This window comes from Lissotriton vulgaris, chromosome 10 (assembly GCF_964263255.1).
Source record: "Lissotriton vulgaris chromosome 10, aLisVul1.2, whole genome shotgun sequence".
In the NCBI taxonomy this organism is placed as follows: domain Eukaryota; kingdom Metazoa; phylum Chordata; class Amphibia; order Caudata; family Salamandridae; genus Lissotriton; species Lissotriton vulgaris.
In genome coordinates, this window is record NC_141698.1 from 842662110 (window position 1) to 842681262 (window position 19153).

A 19153-nucleotide genomic window follows, 5' to 3' on the forward strand; every position below is an offset into this window, starting at 1 on the left:
AGCGCACTACATACCCAGAGGGTTTCAAGGCGCTTAGGAAGGGGAGGAGGATTACTTGTCAAATATCCACGTTTTAAGTTGCTTTCTGAATGCTAGGTGGTTCTGGGTAAGGCGAAGGTAAGCGGGGAGTGAGTTCCATGTTTTAGCAGCCAGGTATGAAAAGGGTCTGCCTCCCATGGTGGTCTTGTTGATGCGAGGTACAGTGGCGAGGACTAGAGAAAGAAATTGGAGCTGGAGAGTAAGAAATTGACCATGGAAGAGAAGAAGAGACTCTTAAAGCATGAAAGAGGGTTGAGGGAGATGAATCTGAAAGCCAAAAGTCTAGAGAGCAATCCCAGTGGTGGCAGTGCACCATCAGTGCCTGGAGAAGGGACGGTATGCATCCCCAAGGATGTTATTAAGGATTTCATGAAGCATGAGGACATTGGTCAGTGGTTCGAGGCCTAAAAGGTAGTGATGAGGTCCCACAGAGTACCTGAGAGAGTTTGGGGAAGGGTGTTGTGGGGCCGCTATATCAGTGAAGGAAGGGAGACATTGCTAGCTAGCATTGCCCCCTGAGGATCAGATTTCTTATGCCCCCATGGAGGTGGCCTTAATAGCAAGGTATGGGTTGACCACAGAACTGTACAGGCAGAAATGTAGAAACTACAAAGAGCACTAGATGGTTGGGTGAAGGGTAGCAAGGTGAATGATTTATAGGGGTAATATGATTTGGCTGCATTGGAGCACTTGTCAGATAATTGTTTTTGAGAGCTACGCCAGCACTTGATTGACAGTAAGCTGACTGACCTCAGGAGTTTGCTGTGGAGGTGGACTGCTGGGTCAGTACCAGGTCAGTAGTAGAGTAAAAGGTTGTGTTGGAGACTCTACCAAAGGTGGGCAGGGTCCCCAGCACTAGAGTGGGGGGGACAAGAGAAAACAGAAGGAGTTCCAAAAAGGGCTCCAACGTAATCCCCAAGGGAACCAAGGTAAGGGTTCCTAGCCTCCCACTTAAAAGAAGCCACGGGTGCTGAAAAGTAAGCCTGTTCATAGGTGTTCCAAGGCATGTTTTGGTTGTGGTCAGGTGGACCACTTCCAAGGGGATCCTAGGTGTCCCAAGAAATTTACTACTTCACCCACTGGTGCACCACCCCTGGAAATGGCTAGTGTAGCTTTGGGGGAGGATACGCGTGCTCAAGAGGGGTGGGGTCCTGCAGAAATGTCCCTGTTCTCTTTAGGAGAGAGTGAGATTGTCCCAAGAACTCATCTGCCTGATAACACTAAGAAGTACAGGCAGTGGGTGACCATCAATGGCCATGGTGTGGAGCCTCTGAGAGACACCGGAGCCAGTGGGACAGCTGTTAGTTCTCGGCTGGTATCCAAAGAGCATGTGGACCCCAAAACATTCTACCCAGCTGACAACTCAGAGTGCCTCTGCAAAGTGGCACAGGTTCGCTTTGAGTGGGGCGGGAGGGCTAATGTACCTTGAAAGTAGCTGTAAGGCCAGCCATGCCTGTTGACTGTCTGCTAGGCAGTGATTTGGAGAGCTCCCCTTGGGCCAAAGTGGCGCAGAGGTCTCATTTGAAGATGTTGGGTCTGCCTGAGTTGACGTGTGTAACCACTCGTCAATGGCAGCCTGTAAGGGCATTCAAGAGGACCTGGAGCCTGAAAGATAGCTCCAAGTGCCTGCCAGAATGAGAAGAGGCAGGGGGTGTGGGAAACCACCACATGAAGTTCCCACGGTCCAGGAGGAGGCAAACCTTGAGGGGGATGCTCTGGAGCCTACAGAATAACAAGTGGCTGAACTGGAGGGCCTGTCTGAGCTGACCCATTGGCAGCAGAAAGGCGTCCCCACCAGGGGCCCTTCTCTTGTTGGTTTAAGGCAGCAGGCTGCGAACCAGGCAGCATGTGATCAGTCTGGATCACATTGGATTAACTGGGAGAATGGTCTCCTGTATAGCGAGCCTGAGGTTACTGAGCTTGGATCAGCCCGTGTGCTGGTGGCCCCCCAGCGCTTCAGAGCCTTCCTAATGGGTCTGGCTCATGATGTGCATTTGGCAGAACATTTAGGGAAAGACAAGACATTTGAAAGGCAATTCACCCACTTTTACTGGCCCCAAATGTGAAAGAGTTCTGACACTCATTGCAGATCTTACCAAACTTGCCAGGCAAGTGGTAAGAGTGGGGGGAAGAGTCAAGCTCATCTGCAACGTTTGCCTGTGGTCAGCACCCCCTTTCACAGGGTAGGTATTGACACTGTGTGGCCCTGGATCCCAAGACAGCCATGGGTAACAGGTTCATCCTGGTCTTGCTGGTCCATGCTACCCGGTATGTGGAAGGAATCCCTCTCCGGACTGTGGTGCCCCTGGTGGTTGGTTGTGCATTGATGGGGATTTTCTCTGGTGTGGGGTTCTCCAGAGAGGTGGTGTCCGACTGTGGTACCAACTTCATACCTAAGTATAGGAAGTCCCTTAGGCAGGAGTGCAGTGTTAATACGAGTTTACCAATCATTACCACCCCCAAGGTAATGGACTGATTGAGAGATTCAACCAGACCCTAAAGGGCATGATTATGGGTCTTGGTGAGCCCATGGGGCGTAAATGGTGCCCCTACAGCAGAAGATTGATACCATTCTGGCTTGGAATCCCCCCAAGACCCAGACAGAGGTCAGAGACTTCTTAGGAATCACTGGGTATTACAGGAGATTTGTCAGTGGGTATGGCACCATTGGTGGCCCCTTGACAGAGTTGACTTTCAGGAAGCAGCCGAGGAAGGTGATCTGGACTGACGCCTGCCAGAAGGATTTTGATGCCCTGAAGTGTGCCATGTGCACGGCCCCCATGCTTCAGGTGCCCAATTTCTCAAGGGAATTCATTGTGCAGACAGATGCTTCAGATCATGGTGTGGAGGCTGTGTTCTCACACCTAAATGAGCAGGGCCTAGGCCAACCTGTAGCCTTCATTAGTAGGAGGTTACTTCCACAGGAACAGAGATGGAGTGCGATTGAGCGTGAGGCATTTGCTGTGGTCTGGGTGCTGAAGAAGCTGAGGCCCCACTTGTCTGGAACTCACTTCTGGATTCAGACCGACGACAGGCCCCTCAGATGGTTGATGCAAATGAGGGGTGTGAATCCAAATCTGTTGAGGTGGTCAATTCCCCTACAGGGGATGGGCTTCACGGTGGAACACCGCCCTGGTAGGTGAAGAGAGCTCCCAGGAAGGTGGGTAGTTCTCCCCACATATCAGCTGGAGGGGACATGTGTTAGTCCTGACACCATTGGCGTGAGTCTCCCCTGCATTTTTTGCCTCGTGCCTCCTGTGTTTTGCAGTGTTTTAGACTCTCTTTTTTTGGTCCAGATGCTTTGGGCGATTTGCCACTGCTGTTCAGTGCCAAAGTTCAAGTGTTCAGCTTTGTAACTTGTTGTTATAGATTGGTGTTTCCATGATTGGTTGATTTGATTTACTAGTCAGACCCTAGTCCAGTGCAGTGTGTGTGCCCAGGACCTCTGTATCAAATGCTGCTAGTGGGCTGCAGCACTGATTGTGAGACCCGCATATGCAGCCTGTAAATGTAACTCTGGCCTGCCACTGCAGAACCTCTGTGCAGTCAAGTACTGCCATGTTGACTTGGAAAGTGTGCCCTCTTACCAGGCCCTAACCTTCCCTTTTCTTACATGTTAGTCACCCCTAGTAGGCCAAAGGTATCCCTGTGGGCAGGGTGCAGTGTATGTGAAAGGTAGGAAATGGTAAAACCAAAGGGGATGATGGACGGAGTGTTGAACATTGCAAGCACTCACCCCCAGTCAACTGATCTGGGTTTAATCCATCATCATTTTTAGCTCACTCCGCCACTCCAGTTCAGACATGGCCATATGCAAATCAATCTGAGCCTGTGCCTCAATGAAACAGTCCAGCCCAAACTACCAAGCCATGTCTTCCCTGGACCGAAAATAAGCATCCTGGGACCTGTTTCTGGCTAATCAGCCGTCATCAGCCAGCCTAGCTTGAATCCAGTGGCAAAGTGAGCAAGGGACCCAAGTCTGGGCATACCCTGCCAACTTAGGGCGAACAAAGCAAAACCAAAGGTAGGACATTCCCTGGTGTGTGTGGCATGTCCTGATAGTGAATTACTGCCACTTTCGTTTTTCATCATTGCAAGGCTACCTGTTCCTATAGGATAAAATGGGAAGTTTATTTATAACATCTTATAAACATAACTTCCCCTGGGAACCAGGTAGGAAAATAAAGTTTAGTATGCCTGAATTCAGAATGTTAAAATACATCGTTTAGTGAGGGTGATTTTTTCATTCTGATTTTGAAAATACCACTTTTAGAAACTGGGTATTTTCTAGCTTAGCCATCCAGTGTACCTCTGCCAGGTTTGTGTATTGCATATCTGGCTTTTGGATGACAGGGGCTGGGGAACATCAGTGGCTACAGAGAACCTGATGAGTCTGGGCTGGGCTGAATAGACCTGGGCTGCATTTACAGTAGAGGGTGAGATTTCCCTTCATCTTAATGGGCCTGGTCTGCCCAGGACAATACTGTCTCCACCTCCTGAGAGGAAGCTGCACCAGAGAGGACAGAACTGGTTATGACTGAGCACAGAGCTTCTCTGCCACCAGAGAACAAAGGATTTTGTGATATAAATACTGGGGCCCAGACCCCAGAACTTTTGATCACTTCTGGGAATCAAGAGGAACCTTTACCAAGGAGAAGAGCCAAAGATTCTGTGGTGGAATTCGGCCCCTGTGCTGTTTGCTGTCTAGCCTTGGCCAGTAGTGGCTACTTGCTGCCAAGGAAAGCAGAAAAGGACTTTGCTGTTTGCTATGTCCGCTGCTTGAAGAAGATCTTCAAGGGCTTGAAACTGAGCTTGCCCCCTGTTCTGAAGTCTCAAGGACACAAAGACTTCACCACTAGCTCCCCTGAACTACCTTGCTGGGAGTACTGACATGCAAAGAGGTGCTGGCTGTTGTTTTGACCTCTAGAGCCTGTTCTCTGCTGGGAGCTGGAAAATCAACGTAACACAGAGAAGCGTGAAGCGATCGATCCTGTTTCCGACACATCGCCGTAGGAACCGTTGCAGCGCCTGCCGCAGCTCGAGAAATTGATTCACGTTGCATTAAGTGCAAAGATCTCCGAAGTTTGACCTTACCGCACCGATTCTGACGTGAGCCCTGCTGTGCGGCTGCCAGAATTCACGCATTGTCCCGAATCGTCGCATTGCATTGAGACACCAAGTCTGATGCCTCATTGAGGGATGCAGTAAGAAACCAACGCATTACTTTCCCTTGCAGTAAGAAATCAAAACATCACCTCCTCTCCGGTAAGGAACAAATGCATCACCTCCCCCAGAGTAGGGAACTGATGCATCTCCTTCCCTGAGTGCAAGGAACCAACACATCACCTTCCCTGCAGCCAGTTTTCTTTGTTTGCGTGATGCATCCTAGGTACGTTGTGTGAAAGGTGTTGCATCTGAAATTTGCTTTGAACTGGACTATTTCTACCATCTGAAAGTCATATTTTTATTACTGTAGTTTGGATTTTGTTGTTTGGTGTTGTTTTGCTTTAGATAAAGAGTAGTTATGTTTTTTTAAACAGGTGTGGTGTCAATTTGTAGTGTTTTCACTGTATTACTATGTGTGTTCCCAAATGCTTCACACATTGCCTCTGAGATAAGCCTGTCTGCTCATGTCAAGCTATCAAGGGGGTGAGAAGGGGGTATTTTAGAAGTGTATCCCCCTTACCCTAACTAGAAGCAAGGGTCCCTACTTGGACAGAGGTACCTACCTCAGCCAACTAGAGACTCCCATGTCTAAAAACATGCATAGAAGGACCTTGGCCAAATACACTTTATTTAGAGAAGGGATCAGTACTATGTTTACTAAAAAAATGGGGCATATTATCAAGGGGGTTTATCTCCGCTTTTTTGGCTTTAAAAGCAAAGAAAGCGGAGATAAAATGATCTCCCTATTACCAAGCTGTCGCTAACACCAGTAAGTGACAGCTAAAATGAGATAGCGACCATCTTGGGCCCCGCTTTGCATGTCAGTGATATTTATCACTAATGAGATGCAAAGTGGGCGTGCCAAGATGTTAGAGACTGGAAACAGTCGCTAACATCGCTATCTCCTATTACCAACTTTTGGAGATATTCGCGCTAAGCGCGAATATCTCCAAAAGCTAACACCTGCCCTGAGCAGTTCTTAGCCATGTTATCCAATGGGAGGTGGATAACATGGCTAAGAGCATTTGCTCGATAATGCATGAATATCGCTGACTTTTCAGCGATATTCATGCATTGCGGCCGTTTTTTATCGCATTTGCGATAAACCTTGCTAATAGCAAGGTTTATCTGCGATAAAAATCGCCGATGTGCGGCGATAGTTGTTGTCTCTAAACAAGTTAGAGACATAAATGATCGCTAGTTGTTGGTAATATGCCCCCACATGTTTAGTTTGCTAATGCCTCTTTTGCATGTTTTACTTTGCATGTAGACACTCCCAGCTTCTTCATGCCAGCCTTGATAAGTGCCACGCATCACAGGTCAGACTAACGCAAGTCATTAGTCATTCCCACATTCCAGCACAGGAATATTTATGCAATTTGGAGTTGTTCTAGGTTCAGAAAAAGTGTATTTTGTGCCACGAGTTTGGAAAGCTATTGGTAGGTGCACTGAAAAAGACTCTTAATCTCAGCATTTAGCTGCTCCCACCCAGTGTCTGAAGCCAGTGCAGGGGTGGAAGAATCATTAACAGCTGCCATTGTTAAACCTCGGGACATTGCATACTGTTTTACAAGGCTGATGGTGGATGGTCCATACTCTCTGCAGTCGCCGGTAACTTTAAACTCAGTGGCATTATGCCACCAGTGAGCAGCACTATCCCAGTGAAAGTAGATGTGAACGTGGCACTTACTGCTACCGCTCCATATCATTTCTGATGTTTATCTTAACAGGCATTTATCTGCATGGTTTTAATCACAATTAAGTTTCACACATTACGTCACACATACAGAAAGGATTGTCCCACATAAACAATCTAGCACTTGGCAGCTATGTGATGCACTGCATGGTCATAGAGGGCACAAAGGTGCACAAGCACACACATTACAGGGAATATAGATTGCTGATAATGAGTCCTGGGCGAGGGTTGCTGACCTGCTTTGACGGACTTGATAGCACGACTAAGTACAGGTCGACTACTACAACCTACACTGAAGTTCTTGGAGAGTACTGCCACCACTTCAGGCAGAGATGCAAAAGTGCCTTAAAATAATGCTTCCCTTTGAAGTACTGCACCTGCAGTATTCCTGCCTTGCTCACAAGTGCTGGCAGAACTCTATCCATGTATAAGAAGTACTTTGTGCCGATCAGAAGGGCTGAATTCTGCAGTGCTTTCTCTTTATTGAAATACCCCACTCACCCTGAGATGGACAGAGAGTATTTTCGACTCCAGTTGAATCTTGGAGAATTTCACACTACGACAGCCTCTGACCCCCAGTCAGGAACAATAAAAAACGTTCTAGCTATTGAATCAAGAACTTTTAATTCTATTTCAAACATAGAGGTTAGGATTACACTTCTCTTTCCTTCACTGTAAAACACACCAGCCAATCAAAACAGTTCAAAACGTTAACTATATTCCCCCTCTTTATGCCATCTACCTATTCACCATGAATCCTACTCTCTGAATTCAAGAGAGCAATCTCGCTCCCTCTTTCTATGAAGGAAACGTCTTCCTGTCAGTCTATAAGAAGCTAAAACATCAATACTGGTTAAAAAAATAACATTTTAGAACGTATTCCAACACAAACTGTCCTTGATCTTCATGCTCAAGTACCCCAAATACATGGCACTAAACACCGATATGTTGACCTTGCATATACTGAGCAATGTTTGCACATTGCATGTTTTCTATTGTAATCTCCATTCCATCGCCATGTCTACTCCAACGTCTGTTCATTTCAGGAAAATGAAAACATAACAATTACAACAGCCTTTGCCCAATCAGGAAAAGAAACATAATTTAATTGTAAAATAACATATCAAGCATTAAATCATGCACATATGTGCATTAATCACAGGCGGGGTAATCCTCACTTCCATGTCATTAATAGAATTGAAAATTCTTGATGCAATAGCTAGAAAATTGTTTATTCTATGGCAAGACTGGATAATCAGATTAAACTGGTGTAAAGATTTCCGACAACAACAGATCAACATTTACAATCGGTTTGTGATAAAATATTTTAAATGTACATTCAGCCGCCTTCATGATATTCTCTATCCTGGACCCCAAGTAGTAAACTTTCAAGACCAAGGCAGCTCCTGCAGAATGCGCTCCTAACTTGGAGATAGCAATACCAGCCTCAGACAATAGCCATCCTACCCACCTGGGCAAAGTTGCTGAAGTCACTGGGAGAAAAGGTTTTTTAGAGCAATAAACTGTTGCCTCATGACTCTTTTCTAAATTATCTGGTACTATCGATATACGCTTTATAGCATTGTACCACACACAATTTAGGACTATTTGGACATGCAGGGTAAGAGATATATCTAGAATGTGTCATTATATGCCTAGAAATATTTATAAAGCCTGGCTTTATAAATCCAATAAAAGGGCATGTGTTGCCGCTCAATGATTGGCATCATGCATGGGAACGCAAGTCCCAATAAATCTGGGCCTAAATATTTAGGCTTGGAAAGATTATAAAGTTGAATGCCACTTAACAGTTTACAAACTAAGGGGTATTCACCCACTGGTTTACCATCTACCATATTGTGTCCAGCTGAAATAGCACAGCAGAAAGTATTTACTGACCTGTAGACCAAACACTTAGCTGCTACCTATGACAAAAAATTAATCACTAAGTGTACACATGACCTCAAGGGAACCACATCTCACTCGGTGCACCAATATACCAATCTCCTCCTGGCTGAAAAATATCATTTATGTGTGTTGGAGGACCATGCCTGATGATTGTAAAATGCTGCATGCTGCAACATTCCAGCCATTTTCCAACAACTCCCAAATTCACATAGCTGTCCTGTACGAATCAACTGGCGCACTTGACGCAATGGGTCTCTGAGTGAGAAGAAGAGTTTGATCAAGAGATTGCGTGACATTTCCAGAAGAACTGAAAACTAGGTCTGAGTCCTTCACATCAAAGTCACTAGCATCAAGTCAGCATCCAGCCTCATCACTTGTGCTATTACCCTCAAAATCATCATGAGGGTCAAAACGCATAGAGAAGATTCCCATTCCAGCCTTGAAGGAACTCATCTGTCGCTATTGCCAATGGGTCTGGCCTCCAACTAAAGAAATTCCCAAGTTTGGTTCTACAGCCTGAACATAAACAAGTCCACACTGCACAGACCTTGCCTCTAAATGAAAGACTGAAACTCCTGAGAATGCAGCTTCTAATCATTGTTATCCATTGGATATATAGAATTCAAATCCGCTATGACAGCCGTTTTCCCTGAATGTTTTCTGCTATCACAGATATGCTAAAAATCCATGGCTAAATTCTTTGGGCCAGATTCACAGAATGAACTTAAGACTCAATCCTAAACTTACTACTGTTTTGGTATTCACAGATTGCACTTACTACTTTTGTTATTCACGGAATGAACTTACTACTTTTGGCATTCACAGAATGCACTTACTACTTTTGGTATTCACAGAATGAACGTACTCATTTCGGTATTCACAGAAGTTAGGACTCCTAACTTTAGGACTACTAAATGCCTTCTGTGAATACCGAAAGTCTTAAAATTAGGATATTTCTCAATTTAGTAGTAGTAAAGTTAGGACTACTAACTTTAGGACGCCTAAATGCCTTCTGTGAATACCGAAAGTCTTATAATTAGGATTTTTCTCAATTTTATAGTAGTAAAGTTAGTAGTCCTAACTTTACAGTAGTAAGTTTAGGATTGAGTCTTAAGTTCATTCTGTGAATCGGGCCCTTTGTTCCTACTTAGCCTGTTGATGTAGTTGATCGTGGATATATTTTCCATCCTCAGAAGAACGCAGCAATTCTCCACTTGAGGTGACAGAGTATTGATGGCAAATGAACCCGCAAGAAGTTCCAACCAATTGATGTGATGATCTAATTCAGTCTCTGACCCTCTGGCCCAGTGGAGACGGTGCCTCATTTGGCTCCCCAGCACCAATTGCTGGCATCTGATTCTATAACTATCTCTGGTTGGAAGCCAAAGATGGCGCTGCTGTTCCAGTCTTCCATGTGTGCTAACCACCATGACGGCTCTGTTGTGGCATCCAGCAGCAACCTCACCTGGTCCAGATATTACAGACCCCTGCAAAGGTTTAGAATCTTCAATTTCCGAAGGGCCCTGTAGTGTAGTGGTCCTTGGAAAATTGCCTGGATTGAAGATGCTAACAGACCGACAATCCCAGCCAGTATTCTCAGTGGTAAAGTCTGTTTAGTCACGGCTGACCTCAATTCTTGCTTGCTACTTTTCATTTTCTGCATCAAAAGCTGCAATTGAGCTTTTAATTGCACCTGAAAGCCCAGAAAGTTAGATATCCTTCATCAACAGCCTGGGTTGTGGCTGCCCATGTAAGAGCATCACATCATCCATCCTATTTAGAGTGGATGTTGTGATCTTTTTTTTCACTTTGGGTCAGCCAAGGTAAACCTGGCAATTCCAAACTGAAAATAATGAGAATTCCCACCGATATCCTGGGAGAAATCTGCCAGTACGTCATGGCTATTATGTTTCTTTTTTCATAAACGAACTCCCACCTTTGGAGTTTCTAAGCACAAAAACATTTGCTGAGCTCTGCCTGAAACATAGCGGCCACTCCGCAAACTTCCAGTGCCTTTACAAGAGCTGTCATGGTGGTGCCTCTTCTGTAGGCACCAAGATCTCCATAGATCTCCATATGGCCAGCACAAATCTCTAGGTAACATGGGAAGTAGTCCAGCCAGTGTGGCAAAAGTAATTACCTACACAACCCTGACTATGGCAGCCCGACCACCATAGTCTAAATTCAAGAGACTCACGCTGGTCACAGCCTTTGAACTTGCCCTGCTGGAGCATATTGACTTCTATTAAAAGAAAAAGTCAGATGGTAATATTTCTGACCGGGATGATTTGTATCCAACCTCAGCTCCATTGGGGTTGGTGCAAAATCGCTCCTATGTCCCAATACAGATTATTTGTCAATGTTGTCTGGGATGTAAAAATGTGGAAACTCATACATTGTTACGGTGAGAAGAATCACATTGGTTAGGTTTGATGTGCTGCAACGGTTTATTAAAGCTATTTCCAACTAGATTTATGGTTCTAAACTTGGACATATTTTGAAGTACTGACATATTGCTGTGTTTGTTGTTGTTAGTTATGATTTTTTAAAAGTGACTTTTTATTGTTCAGAATTGAATCACAAAATGAATTTATTTGACTTGCTTTGCTGTTTTAATGTAACATTGTTTTATACATATATTTGTATTTTAGGAAGTTGGTTGTGGTTAGACAACAGTGTTGTTGATTTTGTAAATTGGAAGAACAAGCATCCCACGGACGATTCGTCAGAATGTATCGGGATGAGCAGTATTGATGGTGAATGGTCCAATCATCACTGTTCTTCCTACAAATTATTTGTTTGCAAAAAAAAGAAGGGTGAGCAGAACTACATATTTTACTTTGAGAATATCAAACTTTTCCTGTAACAAAAACACTAGATTATGTTGAGAGTTACTTTAAAACATTTTATGACTTATGTTTAAAGTTTACCAAACTAGATTTATTGAGTAATGAAGGACGAAAGAAAAGCCTTGTATGAGTCTTCTGGTCACAGGCTTGTTAGGTTCTAATGAGAAACGTATTTAACAAATGAACTACAGTAATCTAAATGAATGCAAATCCATTTGATATTTTATCGAGCATTCTAAAATATGTACTACAGCATATTAAATCTTACAATTGGACTGTGGTTCTTCATATGTTGCTTTCTTTATTCATGCATAATAGTGCATCAATGGCGATTTAATTGCCATTCTTACATATTTTACAAATTATATATATATCTGTGATGTAATATACAACATAAAATGTACTAATGTGAGTATATTTTACTCTGACATATTTCCTATGGGATAAGAAACGTTATAAAAAGTAATTGTTTTTTTATTTTGGCTTTTTTTTCTAGTTCTCGATGCAACTGTATTGCCAGCAAAACAGCATGGTAAGATAAATGTCTACTCTTACAGAAACCATTTTCATTGCAGCTATATGGCAATGAATGATCTTTTTTTTGGAAGACATTTTTTCTCAATTACACAGTGTTCAAAATATATTTCAGTGAAAACAATACATGAAATACATCCAACAAGAAAATGAAACAAGATAGCTCCTCTGTAAAGTTTTGAAACCTTTTTTAAAACATGACAATATGTACTTTGTAATTATGTCCAGATGCTAAATTCCTTGCTTTCATGCGCATATGCTTTTTACCCTCTAGCATATGCTAATATCAACATATAGTGATTAACAGTAGTGTCTCAAGATTTCACAGATTATTTTGTTCAATTGTTCTTTATTTTCTCTTAAGTCCTCTTAGCCAATCTTAACCAACAAGTGTTTCGACACCTGTGGGAAACAATCCTACGACTTTATCAGGGCTGTTGATTTTCGTTAATATTAATATTATTTTAAAAGTGTACCTGCACTATAGCATCTTGTTGCAAGGTATTATCTATTGGCAGGACTTGAACTAGACCTGATCAACAAAATAAATGTTTTAACTGACAGTGTACAAAGTCCAAATCTAGTAATGCTCTGAACATCAAAGGGAAGGTAATTTCATATTTTCAGGGCCTTGACTCAAAGGACTCTTAATCTGGTTCAAAGGCAGATAAAGTGAGGATCAGAGCAGAGAAGAATCAGAAAATAGTTCTGTAGGAAATAACCAACTTTTGTGAAGCGTACCCCAGATTTCTGCCCTTTCTGTTTTTGCTGGCTGTAGAACTCTGTGCACTTTACTGCTGCTGTTGTAGAAACATACCTGTGCTCCTCCTTTTAACATGATTAAATTGGTATACTCATAATTGGTATATTTAACTTACAAATAAGTCCCTAGTATATGGAACAAGGTGTGCCCAGTGCCTGTAAGTTAAACGGCATCAGTGAAGGGCAGCATATATTGCCCCATCCACTACAGTAGTAGTGCAGGCAGGGCTTCAGGCCTACTACCACTGAAACCTGACTGAAGTAGTATACAAACTGTATCTTGACCTGTCAAAATAAACCCTTTTGATCGGTCAAATCCTTTCTTTTAAATACTGATACCCCTATGTAGGTCTTATAGTTCCTAAGGCAGGGTTTAAAGGCAAGAAATGTAGGAATTGGATGTAACAAGTCTTTACAGTGATTAGACACCAAAAACTCTTTTCATTGTGAAGCTATGTAGGATGAACGCTCCTAAGGCAGCACGCATGGTATTTAAAAGCAGTACATGTAAACATTGGAAGTATCATGGCCGTACAATGAAAAGCCCCACTCAAATAACAAACGCAATCTTAACTCCCTGGTAGCTTGGCACAAACACAGTCAGTCGTAACATAGTGGCAATGTGTTAATTATTTATGCAGCACTTAAGCAGTAATAAAGTAAAAACAAAAGCCAAGAAAAATAACATACTAATTTAAAAAAATAAAGGAAAACTAATAAACCATATTACAACAAAAAGACCAAAATCCATTCATTAGAACCAGAGATATGAGTTTTCAAAGTTTTAGGTGAAAATAGCTCAAAGAAGCACAAAGCACCCCTCACGGTTATCTTGTTGTGCTGGACTAGGGGAAAGTCACAAGTTTAGGCCAACTGTGTTTGAATGCGGGTTGAATAAAGGAACCAGGTTTGTCGCGCTGAAGGGTTACCTTCTTAAGTCAATGCAGAGGTAATTGTCGATTGGAGGAACAGACCGGGAATCACAGATAGTTGCTGCTGTAGTGTGAAGAGCCGGTATTTGCTTGAGATTTGCATTGGCAGCCAACACGAGTTGTCATCGTTTGCATGAAGAGCAGGACTCACTGAAGCTTCGAATTGGCTGTTGAACCATCAGCTGCTGTTGGCATGAAGAGCAGGTCCCGATAGAACTCAGAGCAGTCGGTCAACGCTTACAGCTATTTGTCAACAAGAACTGGTTACATTGCTGTCAAGAGGAGCCCAAACCTTTATATCTTCAGGAGGCGTGCACTCTGATGGCAGTCAAGGGTCCAGGACCGGGAAGGCTCCTCTTGGGGATCAGGGCTCACTCTAGCAGAGGTCAGCAGAAGAGCACATGCAGGTCAAATTAGTGCTGGTCAACTGGACAGTTGCAGGGGTCCCTGGACGTGTGGTGTATTGCTGCAGCTCAAAAAGAAGGTCAGCTAACTGACTGTTAGAGTCACTATTGGGGTTCTTGAGTTCAAGGCAAGGAGGTTCAGTCTTTCTTTTCTGACAGCTAGGCAGTCCTTCTTCTGAATCTTCCACAGGTCCAGAGGTGATCTCATGAGAGGTCTGCAGGTGTCACCTTTAAAGCTAGTGCCAGCCTTTGTGGGGAAGAATTCCCTGACCTCACCCAAAAACTCCTTCTGGTCAGTTCTTCCCCTTCCACTGGGCCTGGCTCCAAACTGTCTAGGGTCACAAAGGTTAAGGGCAGACCTGTTGTCAGTTTTCTTTGTGTGTGCTGCAGGCATGGTCTTTTGAAGTGCAATCAGGGCAGGATACACCTGCTCCCTAGCCATTCTGTCCTGAAGACCCACTCCCCTCACACCTAGGACTTCTTTGTTCCAATGTCTGGAAAGAATAAATAACCCACAACTGTAATGTCATTCACAGTCAGGCACAGTTGGTTTAGTCAGTGTACTTTCTCAAAGTGCCATTTTGAAAATTATAACTTAAAAATCCAACTCTACCATTGAAGCAGATTTGCATTAGAATTAATCTGAGTGGAAACAATATTTCTGTATCTGGTCCCAAACTGAAGTTAGCCGTTAATAAGTGTAATAGGACAACCCAGTTTATGGGAGAGAAAGCCTTACAACATTCAAAATACTTTTTGGGGAGTTTTCACTGTCAGGACATGTCAAACTTAAACCCACATATCCTACTTTTTAAATACTGTGTGCCCGACCCTTTGAGCCTTTACGGCCTACCTTAGGAGTAGCTTATAAGTATTAAAAGAGAGGGTTTGAGCCTGGCAAATGGTGTATTTTGCCATGTCGAAATGGTAGTTTAAAACTGCACTACAGGCTGCAGTGACACACCTCAGGAATGTTATAAAAGGCTACTTTAGTTCGTGACACAATAAAGGCTGCAACCCACTAGTAACTTTTCATTTATGGGCCCTGGGTACAGGTGGTAACACATACTATGTGCTCAAAAGTAAACCAAATGTAACTCCGGTTTATGCCAATTTCACAATTTTTGAGATTGAGAGCACAAGCACTTTACTTCTTGTTAGCAGGGGTAAAGCACACAGAAACCTAATGCCAAAAAGGGGTCCGAAAAATCAGGGGATGATGCCAAACAGCCGGGGTGAATGCCACCCCAAAAACCTCGGTCCAAAAAAAAACCCTTCCAGGCTTCAGACAGACCCAGAAAAGATTTCCCCAGCATTAGCTCTCCAGCACCACCAGGTGGCATCAGGCAGCCCCAGCTGCGATTCTGCACCTGCACGTCACAACAGAGGATATTAGGAGCAGCCTGTGTGCTAGTATCGTTTGTGAAGTTTTTCTGTGTCCATTGAGACATGCATAGAAGAACTGAGGGAACAATGACTGCGACAAACACAGCACAAGTTTACATACTTTGGGACATTAGCAATCACAACACTACCTCTTCATGGGAGGCTGATGAGTAATCTGTTACCCAAAGATGTCATGGACCACCGCTTGAACAAAGAAGCTGTCAATGCATGCCTGTGATGCTGGGCTATAGTGCTTAGAAGCAAAAGACACACAATTGATGGACGGAATGCAGAACAAATCAAAACATTCACCCGCAGTCAAGAGATCTGGGTTACATACATCATTCTTTTGCTCACCATGCCACTCCAGTTTAGACCTGGCCATATGCAAATCAGCCTTGCCCCTGTGCCTCACGGGAACAGTCTAGGCTGAACTGCCAAGCCAGGTCCTCCCTGGACCAGACACAAGCATCCTAGGACCGCTTTCGGGGTTTCACCATATAGTGCTTGGCAAGAGTATACAGAGAACATCTTTTAGTGCTTGGCAGATATCTGCCTGGAGGAACAATCACTAATGAAGTAGCACATCAATAGTGTGTTTGGTCACCACCTTTCCCTTCTTAGCACCAGTGAAGCCAACAAAGAGCTGATCATCCACTCTGTCTTGATAAGAGCAGTCTATAAGTAAATTACTGTGTGTCTTAGGTGCAGCTTGTCCAATCTGAGTCACTGTGTACAATTACAACATGTCCAATCTTTTCCGTCCACAAACATGTATTTTACAGGCAGCAGATATTCGTTGGATACTATCATCTTTATGTGCAGACAAAGGCCAGATTCTCAGCATTATTAATATCCAGTGTTTAAATCATGGACACATTCATATGACACCAATGTATTCTACTCTTCCTTGAAATTGGTGCCCATGTGCCTTTAAAGTTTCCCGAGGTTCATTACTGGTTAGGGGAGGTTCATTGGGTAACACCTGATTGTAAATATGTCGCTATGCCTGAGATATTCGTACCCTGAGTTTGGTGTGCTACAGACATCATTTATTGTTGTCGACCGATCTCATAAACAAATCCCTGACCTTCGCCATTCTATATTTTCACACTCTCACTTCTTCAGATATGATAATCTGAACGCTCCCACTTGCTACCATTTCAAACAAAATGTGACCATTTCCTCCGAATCTGCTTTATGTAAGTCTACAATTCGCTACAAGGCACCACCCGGCCTTCAGACAGACTCCGATACTTCTATTCAGTTTGTAGACAATAGTGGACAAAGTCTTGTCTATTTTGATAAATGTTACACTCTCACTTGCACCGTTCTATTGTTTTATGACAAATCAGTATATACTGCAAATCCAATTTATGGCCATTCTGAAACTTTTTCCCCCTTCACCCACCTACTTTAGTTACATCGGTGGACCTGCATTTCCGCTTTAAGTACTTTTTAAATATGATCACTTCCACCAAAACTGACATGTTTTACAATATTGCATCCCCACTTCCCAGGCATTAGCTTGTCTAAAAACATGATTTCAGCATTATACATTTCTTGCACTAGTACCTATTAGTACTTCATATACATCCTTGTTGGCAACTTTCAGGGCCACCGACCCCACCTCTTTTTTCCATGGCTGATGAACCACACTTACAGAGGTGGAATCTGGCATATGTAGCTCTCCATCACTAAGTTGGCTGTTGCAACAACAGTTGGCGCACATGCGGTTTCTCACAACTTGCCACCCAGAACCAATTATTAAATGCCTGGCACTCTTCCTCCACTAACAAGAGCACCAGACCACAGAGAACGAGGCAGCAGTACTGCAAGTTGCCCCAAAATGCAGACCACTGCACCCAACACAGTCCTCCCCCAATGCTGCTTCTCTATGGCACCATGTAGGAGCTCAATAGGGATCCCAGTATAATCTGCTACCATTTTAACAGGACTACTGGTACCTAACCAATAAATCTATTAAATAAAGCTCAGACCTGGGTTCTTCAACAACTTTGAACCTAATGGTCTAATTTAACTTTTCCTATCCTTTCTGAAAGGTTTCTCTGGTCTCAGCAATACAATCCTTTAAGTTAGTCATTTCCCTGAATCTGTCTTTTAACAAATAAACATTATTCATTCCTCTCCTTTGTTTGTTAATACGTATTCCTTGTTACATGCTATTGTATTCCCCTTGGTTGCCCTTTGAATAAAGCCACAGATAGGAGAGTAATCCGTCCTTCCTAGCAGGGATGTCACATAGAATCAAGGTACTCTACCATCGTATAAATCTACCCAAGGGCAGAGTTCTGAGTGCATGCCTGAATACAATCCCAAGCATCAACCCAATCTCATTATGGCTTTTGATACCTCTTCCCTCACATCAATCTAATTTTTCTCTCTTTCTGCATCAATCTGCCTGCGCCATATCAACTGGAATAACAGATCTGTTACTTTACTCATAATGAATCATGTTTTGCATCTTTTCACAAGTGCTCTACATCTTCATAGGCTTTTGCGATTTGTCGCGTGTGCTATGATCCACTGTGTGTATTGGCAGATCATAAGAAAAGAAACAATGATTATGACTGTTAGAAATGGGGTAGCATGGTGCAGAGCGGGCAGGCCAAACTCCAGGGGACATGTGTGAAGCATCCACGCAGTACACCCAGACGACGCACAAGGCACAGTACAAAAGGAGACCACACCAGTTTGGGTGAAAACAGTAAGTGTATTACTAAATCAACACAGTAGAATGTAATCACAGTGGCATGTAAACGGTGCAACCGGCACTGGGTAATGGTTTGCTCGGGGACTATTCACAGGGCAGCGCCCAACGGGCCGCTGCAAGAACCTTCGCTGGTACAGTTCGAGTGAAGGGTAAAGGTGAACTCTATCACTAAATATACAGAACACATTAGTCATCTGACAGTAGGCATGAAAACTCTAGCACATTAGACATCTCTGTAACGGCATACATCATGTGGTCCAATGCTGTAGCCTTAGGAGAAACAACAACACATTTGCCCTAGATAACATTGGTATACAATCGGCATAATCTCATGCGATAGGCCCCCAGGAGCATGGCTGCATTAGGCATTAAACCATGAGTACGGGACTAACATAAGTCCCACCCTGCACTGGGCAAAATCGTGGAAGCTCAGGGGCATCAACCTTAGGAGAAAAACTTTAGGCACCTTAGTGTAGCTGCATCACCCGGGGGCTACACACATTAGCATTGCAACATGAACCCCCAGTAGGTATAAGGACATTAAGGGAAACCTCGTCACGTACCCCAGGTCCACTATGCATAGAAGCATTGGTGTAACTCACATTGGCCTAATTTCATTAGGTTTACGGAACATCACAGTAGGGTACCACACCTGACCTTGGCATGGGCCCCCTGGGGCGTCAAGCAGGTGACAGCAAACCTGGGCCTTAACTACATTAAGTCAGACATGGCCCACTATCCAG

General features: G+C 43.7%; 1 protein-coding gene across 1 annotated transcript in view; it reads left to right on the plus strand.

The window, feature by feature from the left end:
* Positions 1 to 19153, plus strand: part of LOC147688873 (macrophage mannose receptor 1-like) — a 731375-nt gene that overhangs the window by 704015 nt on the left and 8207 nt on the right. The window contains exons 28-29 of the mRNA XM_086941773.1: positions 11461 to 11625; positions 12155 to 12190. Of these exons, the coding sequence (XP_086797899.1) occupies positions 11461 to 11625; positions 12155 to 12190 (201 nt within the window). The remainder of the gene's footprint in view (positions 1 to 11460; positions 11626 to 12154; positions 12191 to 19153) is intronic.